This window comes from Pundamilia nyererei, unplaced genomic scaffold, assembly GCF_000239375.1.
Source record: "Pundamilia nyererei isolate P.nyererei 1_Seehausen unplaced genomic scaffold, PunNye1.0 scaffold00009, whole genome shotgun sequence".
Classification (NCBI taxonomy): domain Eukaryota; kingdom Metazoa; phylum Chordata; class Actinopteri; order Cichliformes; family Cichlidae; genus Pundamilia; species Pundamilia nyererei.
Genome location: NW_005187410.1, coordinates 2,534,106 through 2,546,398, shown reverse-complemented (window position 1 = coordinate 2,546,398; position 12,293 = coordinate 2,534,106). Strand labels below are relative to the sequence as shown.

The following is a 12,293-nucleotide window of genomic DNA, read 5'->3' as shown; positions in this document are numbered from 1 at the left end:
AAATAATTAAAGAAAAAGAACATTTGCCAACATCACCATGCAAATCTAAAATGTTTAAATTTGAAACGCAGGTGAAAATGAACAAGAACAAAAAAGGTTCCATCAACACACAAGCATAAAACAACGTTAATGTTTGGATAGACTTTTTACAAACGTATTCAAATTGGCAACATGTCATGTATGTATGTATGTATACAATGAGTGAAATACTTATTCTTGGATGAGATAAAATGTCTCTGATAAAAGGTGAGGAGTTTTTCCCCTTTTAAAGTCCTGGACAGGCATAAAATCAACTTTACACATGAAAACAACCGTTTTTCTGCTGTGCAATACCACCAACCACTGAGTTACAATAACTTTTACATCTACATTTTTATATTAGTCAAACCCTTTTATAAAAAGAAACCTTTTCATTTAGCATTTTTGGTCCAAGAACCTTACTGTACTACCAGTCAGATAAATCCACTTTGAAGGTAACAGTATTGAGGTAAACCATCCATAATGACGCTTTCCAAGAACAAGTTTTTCTCCTGTTGAAGATAAACTGTGCATGGACAGATTATTTCTAAATGTTCTTTTAAAAACGCGACTAAAATCTACATGAGAATAATGTCACAAAATCTCCCATCTATGAACAGATCACTACTGACTATCCCAGCAGCATTCCTCATAAGTACATGAATATTTAAATAGTCAAGTCCATCCTGAATATGAATTCTTACCATTATCTGGAAAAAAATTAAACAAATATCAAGAAACAGAAAAGAAAGCATGTCATTTAGCTTACTCAGACAGCTGAACATCACAAAAACCCCACAATGGTCCCGTCATTACAAGCCATAATATGAGATTTACTCTGTCCTTATGAATTTCAAATCGGTTTTTGGTGAATAAAAACATTAAGTTACCTAATCTCAAAGTCGGTATTTGGCCCCAAATGATCATTATTATCCTTTTTATTTTTTGTTGTGTGAAGTCTTTCATTTAGGGAAGCGCAGTCGATAAACCTAATAGAAAAAGAAAACTGAATTGAAAAGGAGAAACAAAACAAAACAAAAAATTGTTGACTCTTTCCACTTAACAGACTCCTCCCGTCTGTTGCTGAAATACATCAATAGTGTCTTCATCCTCCATCTCCAGCTGCAACAAAGACACGTGCACATTAGTCTCTCAGACCATGTCTTGACAGGAAGTTTTCAGTAATGCTAATAATATCATGTAGGCAGGTTTCCCTGCCTAAATTACCACTTTTAAATTACCATGTTAGGACTGTTTTGTTTGTCTGTCTTATCCCTGAGGTGTGATATATATTATTAGAGTTAAAATGAACACTGACAATTTGGTGCACAAAAAGAGCTTTCTGAAATAAACAAAATTTACATGTATTTTGTACCCTGTATGTGTAAAGCACAACGAATATTGGACAATGTTTCCTCGAAAGGTCACTGCAGACACTGGACTTTTACCATAATTCCACTTTTTTTTTTTGATAGGTTTGAGGTTGTTGCACTTTGAAATGATTTCTACTGAACCATCCTGAGGTAGATACAACATCCAGTCTGTTCAATGTACCAGCTCCACTGGTAGCTAAACAGTTCCAGATCAACATGCTACAACCTGCATGTGGAACAGCTAGTAACAGTTCCTTTGTTTATGTCTGAAGGATGTCTCCTCCAGACATACTTCAGGTAATTCTGCTCAGAAACAGTTTCGTCTAATCCGATTAACATTCGCCTGGAAAACATTTGTGCATGTGGTCAGCAGAAAGCTTTTGTTTAGCTTTGCATGTCCTTTTTGGATGGCAGCCTCAGTCTACAGCAATACAAACTCATGAGTGTCTCCAATGGTCCAGCGGCTTCCAGTTCATGATGGGTCTATGCCTTGATGGGTTCACACCATCCAAACCAGCTTCCATTCAGCCAACCTCTTTGGTCTTTTCAGACTTTGGCTAACTTGTCGACCATTTGAACCGATGGTCTTGTAATGTGCAGCTGTTCAGGAATTTGTCACATACACAAATATAGGATTCCCTTTCTCAAATCTGCACTGAGCGTTTTGGACTTTCATTCTGCTTTTTGTCAGTCCAGTGGCAAAAAGCAAATGGTTTGTGAGAAAGTATGAGCTTTACTCAACCACAATTATTAACAGAAGGCTGGAAGTCTTTCAGGAAAGAAAATTTAGAACTGACAGCATCGCCAATTTAAAACAAAAATTTAAAAATGTGTTGAACGCTCGCTCTAGGTTAGGGAAGACAAGCTGCCTCAAGCAGAGTTCAAGTATCTTGGGATCTTATTCACAAGTGATGGGAAGGTGAAGCCTGAGTTGGACTGCTCGACTGGTGTGACGTCAGGAGTAATATGCGCTTGTGCTGGCCCATTAATAAAGAAATGGGCTAAGCTGAAAGGAGCTTTCAATTTACTAGTCCATCTACATGCCATCCCTAACCTGTGGCTATGAAATACGGGGTAGTGACTGAAAGAACAAGGTCACAAATACAAGTGGCAGAAATGAGTTTCCTCTGTAGGGTGGCTGGGCTCAGCTTTAGGCCTGATTTATGGCGTTTTCATGTTCACCACACACCCTCCGTCATGGGTGGTGTGTGCACAGTTTGACGTCACATTGCCTGATGCACAACCACAGAATTTGTAGCGCCTTGACTGGTCGTCCGCCTCTCGACTTTTGCAAACTGGCACGTTGTGCCGCAGCTAAGCTAAAGACATGTGTGTACAGTCATTTAGGATTTTACAGTCATTTTGATGATATTCCAGTACAGAAGCTCAGATATATGATCTAGACTTCTGGGGGAAATCTACGTCGTAACCGGAACCTTTAGATCCTACCAGTAACTTCCCAAGTAGCTTGATGTGAACCTCCTGACAAATGTAACTACATGTATGGTTGATGCACCACGAAGTAACTGAATGGCTTGGAAGTAGGGATGGGTACCGGTGTCCGGTGCCATCATTCTGACAAACAGTAGTAACCAGACCGAAAGGCAGCGCACATTTCGGTGCTTTTTTTCCTGAGCTGTGATACACTTTAGATTCTAGCCAATCATTTTACGTTTCCGAGGATAGTAGGCGGGCCCAGGTACGTACGTTCTTTTAGAGCAGAGCTACAGATTAAAAATGTCCAAGGCGAAGCGGTCAAAAGTCTGGTTGTACTTCACAGCAAAATATGCAAACTCAGCAGCAACAAGTGCTTTAAGCTGATACTGTGATACTGTCAAAGGAGGTAACACCTCAAATCCGATGAAACACCTGGCGACGCATAGCGGGGGTTTTTTAAAGCCCAGAAATGCGCCGTATTTGATAGCTTGCTGCGAGACCTCACACCGAGCGCATCTACTGCGGGTGGGTTGCCTGTTATGCAACATCCCCCAAAAACACGAAAAGGAGAGTCCTGGCCCCTAGCCCTGCCAGTGTAGCAGAAATGATGACGGATGATGATGGCAGCAGCAGCCATTCTTCTCTGCGTGAGTAGCTTAATGTTGTTCGTGTGTAATTTACGTTGAGTAGGCTAACCACGTTATTACATTAATGCATGTAAGGTGAACTAGCAAACATCATCATAGCTACATGCGGCTGTCCTCTTGTTTGATGGCAGATACTCCCTTCAACCTGGACAAAAAGGCTAAAATAACCAAAGAAAAAGTGGAAAACAGTTAAACATGAGAGGTTTAGGACAAAGTTTGTGTTTTTTCCATTGTTTAAGCACTGCTTCCAGCCAAGAGTGATACCATATATGCCCCATAGCTGCAGAAAAGGCTAACATTGTTATCTTTTTACAAAAAAAGAGCTGAACATGAGAGGTTTTTGGACCAATTTTGTGTTCTCCATTCTTTAAGCACCGGTTTGAGCACCGGCACCGTTTCAAAAGTACCGATTTGGCACCGGTATCGGATAAAACCTAAACGATACCCATCCCTACTTGGAAGGTTACAGCATAGGGTTAATAGGGATTTTCAGTTACGTCATAAGTAACGATGTAGATTTCCCACAGAAGTCTAAATCATGCTTTAAAGATAAGGCAAGGAACACCGAAATCTGAAAGGATCTCTGGAGTAGAACCACTCCTCCTACAAAAGGAGCCAATCGAGGTGGTTAAGTCCTCTCTTTGCAAGGCATGCCCAACTGGGAAGAGAACCCAGAGTAGCGCCAGAAACATCTTCCTTTTCTTTCTTTTAAATGTCAAAAAAGTTGCTTAAAACTAAAAATTATATTTTTATTTATCAGGCAAATAAATAAATCCACATTTATTACTGATTTATTATTTTTTCCTAATTTTTTAGCATTCTAAATATTACTGATTAAAAAGGTTTTACATCTTTATCTTTACTTATTTTGCCAAGTTTGAGCAACAAACAAAGAATTTGACTTTGGTTTACTTTACATTCAAAATATTTGTTAAGCCCTGTACTATTTCAGTGTTGCAACTATAAAGTAGCTAAACACAGAGCAGAAAAAAAAGTGGTCTTATGCTTCACACTATATAAACGTATAAAACTGATATCCAACGCTGAATATCTTTTCATTACGCATAAAAATACAAGAGGACAAGTAGATCTTATCCTCTGATTTGGCTGTTACATGCCATTTTGCATCACTTTAATGACAACATTACAAATATCCAACCAAATGCATTAACTTTATGATTTATAGCTGTAAGTCTTCACTTTGAGGTTGTGATTGGGCATTTTCTGGAGAAGCTGAGATGTACAACTTGGCCTGAAGGCTGTACTTGTTGTGCTGGCATAAAAGACTTTCTAGTTAAAGAAAACAAGGGCAATGCTATTTTGCATCTTCAAACCTCCATAATGAACTGGGCCTTTAGTATTTTACCAACCTGTGCAGGTGTGTCCGTTTCATTAATTGGTTGTCCATCAAACCTAAACCTTATCTGCCGAATCGACAATCCCTGGAAGACACAGAAAGGAATTTTCTCTTAGATTCTGCATCTAGTTAATCATTTACAAGGTAATACGGAATAATATGAGCAAAAAAGCTCAAAGGGCCCCATACCTGTCTTTCGCAGTATGCCTTCATTAGCTTGCTTAATGGAGTGTGCCTTTTAATTTTGAACTGTACAACCGAGCCATCCTGACCAGCTACCTTGAGGTTAATGTGGTCGTTCTCCGTCTTCACTCCTTCCTGCAACAAAAGCAAAAAGGTCACCAACAGAAGCGTCCGGGAGTAAGCCCCGATTAGTTCAAAGTAGCAGCCAACCTAAGTTAGCCAACTACGTTTACAAGAAAGCGTGATAACGGAGGAGGTAGGTTTCAAACCCAAAACCCGCACGCATACACACTTCCTTTCGCCTTCTCCCAGCGTTAGCATAGCAGGCTAGTCCGTGTTCAAACTGGCGCAGAAAGCCACAATGGCGCAAACAGTAAAGGGAAAAAAAACAAGCCATTCATTTCGCTAGCACTCTCTGTTACCGACATTAGCAAACATAGTTTAACTGAAAGGTATGCCGATAGGCAGGAGGCTGGATATGGAAGATACAGAACAGGATAGGCACAAACTGAGCTTAAAGCCAAAATATCCGCAAATTGAGCAACCTTTGTTTCCCCCGTCTACCCGCTCAAACTAGGAAACTGCAGCCTTTAAGCAGCACTAGCTTAGCAGAACATGCTAACGGCTGCTTGCAGCGGGCATAATGAGCACCTAAAGATGAACATGACCCAGATGTGTCTCTGTAGGAGCGCGGCACCGACCTTTGGCTTTTCTTCAGACATTCTGCTATTTCCTCCGGTATTTAAGAGTAACGTGGACTCCGGCTGATAATGGTGAAGCGGTTTATCAGCTCCTCCGGCTCTTTCGTTTGGCGAGGGAGCGCGCAGTGATATTTAAAATGTAATTCGACCAAAAACGTCACGTGATCCATTTTTCGTCGGGGCCGCGGATACGTGAGCGTCCGCTAATTTGCGCACTCCCGTGACATAGGGGAAACAAAAGGGCCCCGATCAAAGAAAACGCGGGAGCTCAGGACAGAAGCTTTCAAATGGCAGCTAATTTACCATGGAAGCTGGCCACACTCATCTCATTACCATAGTAATTACATAGACTCGTTATTATTTATCCCTTGAATCCAAAAGTTTTATTTTTTATTTTATTAATCTTTAGAGATCTGCCATATACACTTAGGTCTTTAAGTTTTTGGATAGTCACACCTTTTCTTGTTATTATATCATGGATGAGCAGTGATTTTGCAAAGTGTTGCATAAACTGTTTTGTCAGCTTTGAGATTCAAGATTACAAATAAACATATCAGAGAGTTATCAAAAACTCTGAAAAGGACTAAAGTGCATGATTACAGAATTCTTTCCATGGATAAGAAAAACACCTCCACAACATCCAGCTAAGTCAAGAATGCTCCTGAGGAGGGACGTGTATTATTGTCAATCAAGACACGCCTTCATGAACGTAAAGAAAGAGGATTTAGTTTAAGGTGCAAGCCACTGGTTACAGTCAAGAACAAGAAATCCAGAGTAGACTTTGCCAGAAAGATTCTAAAACAGCCTACACAGTTCTGGAAAAAAATTATTTGGGCAGATGAAACCAAGATTAATTTGTACAGAAATTTGGGACTGTATAGAAAAATGTCTGTAATCAAAATCCACAGAGGTGGTGTATAAGAGCCAAAATTACAAAAATGAGTGATGAATCACCCCAAAACGTATTATCCGTTTTGCTATTGTCATGGTGGGGCTGGACCAGAAGACCAAACAAGTGAGCAGAATATTATTCTCAGGAACTGAAACATTCTTAGATTGCTTAATTTCCACTGTCAGTTGGGATATTTTGGAAAATTAACTTATTAAAAATATTTTGAAATTTGATTTGTTCATAGGCCAAAACATAAAAGAGCATGTGTGAGAGAGACGGAGGGAAAAAATAAAACTAAAAAAATGTATGATTTTTATTTATTTATTTATTTTTTATTGGCAGATGATTCAGATGCAGTTCAAAAACATGCATTTTCTTTTGTTCAATAAAAAACGAAAATAATTCTGGAATGCAATAAAAATGGAGAAAAGGACAAATATGTTACATGAACTATTTAAAGAAAAAGAAGTGTTGAGCTGCAGACATGGATGAGTCAAATCGAGAATATTGTAACTGTAGTATGAAAGTGAAACTGCTTGTTACAGAAGAAGCACCACAGCACTCGTCAGCTTTGGACTGTTACAAACTAAACTGGGGATGCTTGCTTTTTCAAATTAAATTGAAATTAATGCATAAGAAATATTAATCAAGCAAAACGGTGCAGCATCAGGCTAAGAGTATTCTGAAAACACTGTCGCGCTGAAATCAATCAGACAGTCACAGTTTATCATGAGCTCCTTGTAGGTTGTATCTCCGTGTTACTGGCTTCAATAGGATCAACTTAACGAACGGCTGCTTCTCAATGATCATCCATACGGGCGTATGGGTTATCCTTCGACATACCTGAGAAGAATAATTGAAAAGAAGGATGTGTAATCAATAAAACTGAGTCCAAAATATAAATTATTCAGGGAAGTTTGGTTTACATTTCATTAATGTAATTTAAAATCTAAGTCTTTTGACACTGAATTGTAGTTTATCAAATATGTGCAGTACAGTATTTCTCCAGTAGATGGCACTCAATGATAGTTTTTTCCGCCCTGTTTGTGTAAATGGATTTTTTTAATTTTCACATTTTGTTTTCTTCTGCTCAGATTCCATTATCTTTATCTGTTCCTTAATCTATCTCATCATAGTGTTGTGGTTTATTAATTTTTTTCTATTTTGCTGCTGTTTGATCACTCCGCATACAAACTGAGCACTTTGAAAACAAACCTCTCTGACAATCAAACTTTACATTTCATAACCCGTTCAAGCCACACAGAAAAAGGAATTAGTCTCACCGTATTTGTGCCTGATTTCATCGTGCCTCATCTGCATTTCTGACCTCCTGAGAGGGAAACAAAGACAAATTGTTAGGCAACAGAGGACGCTGACACTGTCACATGACACTTATTTACTTATTTTAGTTTATGAAGTAGAAAGCAAAATTTTCACAGAAAAAAAACCCCTTTCCTGCCTGTCAATCTTTTTTGCTCTTTTTTGGCACCGTCCAATTAGTCTAATTCAATTATAACAGTTGTGATGAAACACAAAGCCAAACAGTAGCGCTGGATTCCCAGAATATTTACTTTTCCAGCATGGTGTCCAGGAGCAAAATGAACCAGCACCCCGGGAATGAGATCAGCCTGCTGTTTATCTAATGAAGTTAAATTCATTTTCAATCTCAACAATAAACACCTGACATTATGTTTCTTATTTTTGATGTAACATCAATGATTTTATGCCGCATAATAAGGTAACACATTTAGTTCCTTATGGATGAGTTCGATTTTTACACACGATCAGAGATGGGCAGTAACGCGTTACTTCTGATTACTTTTTTCAAGTAACGAGTAAAGTAAGGAATTACTATTGCAAAAACAGTAATTAGATTACCGTTACTTTCCCGTAGGAACGCTGCGTTACTGCGTTACTAAAACCGTGATTTTTTGCGAGAATGTCTCACAACGGTGACATAAGCAGTGCCCGTTAGTGACAACAGCTGTGTGCAGATCAACAATGGATCATATATCGATTGTGGGAGAGAGTATGAGCATGCAGCGTTTAAAGCGTGGAAGTACCGACCTTACTTTGAGTTTGATTCCATAAAAAGTGACAAAAACATTAGTGTCCGTTGTGCATGGGAAGAAAACTTTATTTTACAGCAAAAAAATCCCCTAAACTTCTAAGCAAGCACCCAGTGCGCTACCATGTAATGGGAAATTCACAGAGAAACTCGCGGATTCTTCAACTGACCGCGGCACACCTGCACCAGGGTAAACCTCCGCCTACCGCAGTCCTGCTTTACAGGTAAAAATAGAGCAACAGGACCACTGAGTCTTTGACTTTATTTATTTTCTGCTGTGTTTTACTTGCATCTATTTGAAAGAGTGAGTGTAAACACTCTCAAAAAATATTTTATTTTATGTGCTGGAATGTGTAGAAAATAGGTTTAAATGTTAAACTAATTTCTTCAAGTCAGAGAATGGTGCATATAATTTAATTTTTGCTTGATGCATAAAGTTAAAAGATTAAAACTAATAAAAAAGTTTTAAAAAGGGACTTTTCCATTTGATTACATTTTGTATGATGGATTATGTAGAAAAAGTAGAATTGGGCTGACAGATCTATCGCTTTATCACCTCTTCAGGTTGTAAATCGTGTTTTTAAAAAGTAACTAAGTAACTAATTAATTAATTACTTTTGAAAATAAGTAATCAGTAAAGTAATGGGATTACTTTTTGGGGGAAGTAATCAGTAATTAGTTACTGATTACTTTTTTCAAGTAACTTGACCAACACTGCACACGATTACCTTAAAAGTTTCACATGCCAGTGTTTACGTCACTGGTTAGGTTTGTGGTAACATATACTTCAGCCTAAAGTAACATTAATTCTATGTTTAATGGCTAAAACTTGATAGTTGAGATTGATTGTACAAATAACCTGTGAATGTTCATGTCCATTAAAAGGATAAATGTTAAATTCGGTTTAAGACTTAGATGACTAATTAATAATCTGGGAGACTTTGTGAACAATCTTCATGTTTCATAACTGTATAGTTATGAAAAATGTAGAGTCTCTGCTTCTGTGCGAAGCAGACATGGAGAGCTACAAAAGCTTTCGTGGACTTTTATGGCCTCTAGTGGCCATAAAAAATGAGCAACATCAACCTGCAGCAACAGAAAGAGCGATGGACCGTGGAAGAAGAGAGCCTGAGAAGGTAGAGATGTCCTGGGCATGCCCAACATCACAAGACAGTTGCTGGCCTGGAGCCCATGAAGAAAAAGAAACAGGGGAAGGCTGTGAAGCACCTGGCATGGGTTTTTGATGGCCTTTGCTCCAAAAAGAGCAAAGAGCCTAACTAGATTTATTTCATTATCATTATCAGGGTGTGGCGTCAGAGGAGGCTGACCCACACAGCTGATCTCTATTACTTAATCATGCCTCCCCTATATGAGCAGGATGCCAGGAGTTGATGAGAGAGCTGTGTGCTGCACTGGAGTGAGGCAGGTGGAAAGCTGCACAAGCAGGAAAATTCAATAACATTGTAAATAAAACCTTTGCGTGCCTTGGGTCCTTTATACTACAGTATATGGATCAACTTACTCAAGACCTTACACAGAACTTAATATTTTGCCCATCTGAGTCAGGCACAGTAGTAAGGTTTCAGTTAATCAGACACTCTGAAATTGTGTTATATGCGTGAAGATTTAAGTTAAAACACATACTCCACAGACATTCACCTCGCTTTCTGGCGGTCCTTCCTCAGCCGAGTTTGTCGCTCCATCTGCATGTCTTCTCTCTTTCTCCTATTAAAAAGACATTTTTGTTTACATCAATTCACCACCTTTATGTATCTGCACATAGACATTTATATTATATATCAAATATGAGCATTTGCTTTTAGCTTTATACATTTACAGAGCAACAAAATTGAAGGCAGTTATAAAATCAGAAAGACCAAAGTTACTGCAGCCACAAATTCTGGCAGCCTTCTGGAGATAGCCGTATCAGCCTAGCCTCACAGAATAACAACCCATTGTGTTCCCATCCTCCTCGTCCTCCTCGTCCTCCTCGTCCTCCTCCTCCTGCTTCTGCTTACATTTTGATCCAGATTTAACAGTGAGCACTTCATGTGACTTAATGCTTACCCAATTTTTTCACACTTGCAGCAGCAGAAGCAGCAAACAAGAATAGCGATGATGATGATACCAGCCAGCACCGACACAGTGATGATCAATATCTGGAAGTTGACTGTAAATCAAACGTGGACACAAGGACAGCGTAAAAAAAACGCCAGCTTGCATGAGCAAATCTTATCATTAAGTAAACATAGCAATGAACTACTAAGTGGAAAAGATGCTAATGTATTTTACTCAGAAGATGATTATGATTTATGAAGAAGACCTGCACCACAAAAGAGGGGAAAAACGCAGACTTATAAGTTTTTCTTTCTTGGCTGACATGGTACATTACAAATTATTTTTCTTACTGGTTAATCTTGCAGTTTGGGCTTTTTTTTTCACTTATTTGTTCAAAGTCTAAAATGTCATAAATGTATTTTACAGACAACTTACAGCTGCAGTAAGATCTTCAAACTGAACTCAAAGTCCAAACTCATATATTCATTTTACCGTCCAGCAAGAAAATGAGAAAGTCATCACAACTGAGAAGCTTTCCTGGACAATGTAAAAAAATATATTTCCCCCATGCAAACATCACGCATTAAATAATAATAGTAACAAGTGTGTGTGCCAGTCTTACGCCAGCATAGCCCCCAACGTGCATCATTCAGTGGACAAACGCTGTTGGAGGGCAGGATGCTCTTCACCGGGTATTCGATGCATTTTTTGGTCGTTATGCACCACAGGCACTGCAACAAACACAGTCATAAACAGTTACATTTTATCTTATAAACTTCCCCTTTTTATGGCAAACATTTACAGGATATGTTTTTGGCTGAACTGCAGGAAACTTACTGTCACATTCTGCAAGCATTCATCACAAGTGGTGTTGGATTTCAAGGCACAGGGAGCTGAAACAGAGAAAAGCTATGACACACACCTACAAGAAGTAAACTAATATAACCCTGAGAGAATTTAACTTTCTGTGACATATTAAGGATCACTGCAACAAAAGAAGTAACGTTAACCTAACTGAGGCAGGCAAAAGAAACTTTTTCTTTTGTGTTTGTGTGTGTGTGTGTGTGTGTGAATACTACAAGAATATGTATAAAGCCACTGAGAATTATCTTTACATTTGCTTCTACGATCACGATAAGTCCACTGTGTAGATGTCATGTGACTGCCTCCTGACCCGTCTCTGGCACTCCAAAACAAAGCGCTGCACTAACACATACAAGAAAAACAAACTTACTGTCCGCCGGAGCAGGAGTCGGTGCTTGCGCTGTAACTGTAATAATACCGCAGGAAATTAGGACAAAAACAAAGGCGGACGGGCTGTACATGGTGACACGAGCGCTGGACTGCATGGAAAAAACAGAAAGGCTCGAGAGGAGTGAAGCTGAACCCCTGGTTTACTAGCGGTGACGTCACGAACTCCTGACGCTGGTGTCATCAAGCAGCTGCAGGGTGACACATCTCATTGAAAAACATGTTTTATTATTGGGAGGGAGAGCGGAGAGTAAGGACGCACTGTGCTCATTAGCTCTCTGAGACTCAGCACATATCAGGAAAAAACA

The 12,293-nt window shown here is 39.0% G+C and overlaps 2 protein-coding genes across 3 annotated transcripts; both read right to left on the bottom strand.

Moving 5' to 3' along the window:
• Positions 1-348: 348 nt before the first annotated feature.
• sumo3b (small ubiquitin like modifier 3b) lies at positions 349-5,907 on the bottom strand. Its single transcript, XM_005723371.2, has 4 exons — positions 5,717-5,907; positions 5,022-5,150; positions 4,846-4,917; positions 349-1,140 (listed from the first exon to the last, which is right to left on the bottom strand). The coding sequence occupies exons 1-4, from the start codon at positions 5,735-5,737 to the stop codon at positions 1,078-1,080; spliced, it is 285 nt and encodes a 94-aa protein (XP_005723428.1). The 5' UTR covers positions 5,738-5,907; the 3' UTR covers positions 349-1,077.
• A 1,008-nt stretch (positions 5,908-6,915) lies between these two features.
• On the bottom strand, positions 6,916-12,145 carry pttg1ipb (PTTG1 interacting protein b). Of its 2 annotated transcripts, XM_005723369.1 has the most exons (7): positions 11,969-12,145; positions 11,572-11,627; positions 11,357-11,465; positions 10,744-10,846; positions 10,336-10,401; positions 7,892-7,938; positions 6,916-7,451 (listed from the first exon to the last, which is right to left on the bottom strand). In XM_005723369.1, exons 1-7 carry the CDS (start codon positions 12,081-12,083, stop codon positions 7,408-7,410), a joined length of 540 nt encoding a protein of 179 aa, XP_005723426.1. In that variant the 5' UTR covers positions 12,084-12,145; the 3' UTR covers positions 6,916-7,407. The 2 variants fall into 2 exon arrangements, with proteins under 2 accessions (XP_005723426.1, XP_005723427.1); XM_005723370.1 differs by lacking the exon at positions 6,916-7,451 and having other exon boundaries at positions 10,321-10,401.
• Between the last annotated feature and the right edge of the window lie 148 nt (positions 12,146-12,293).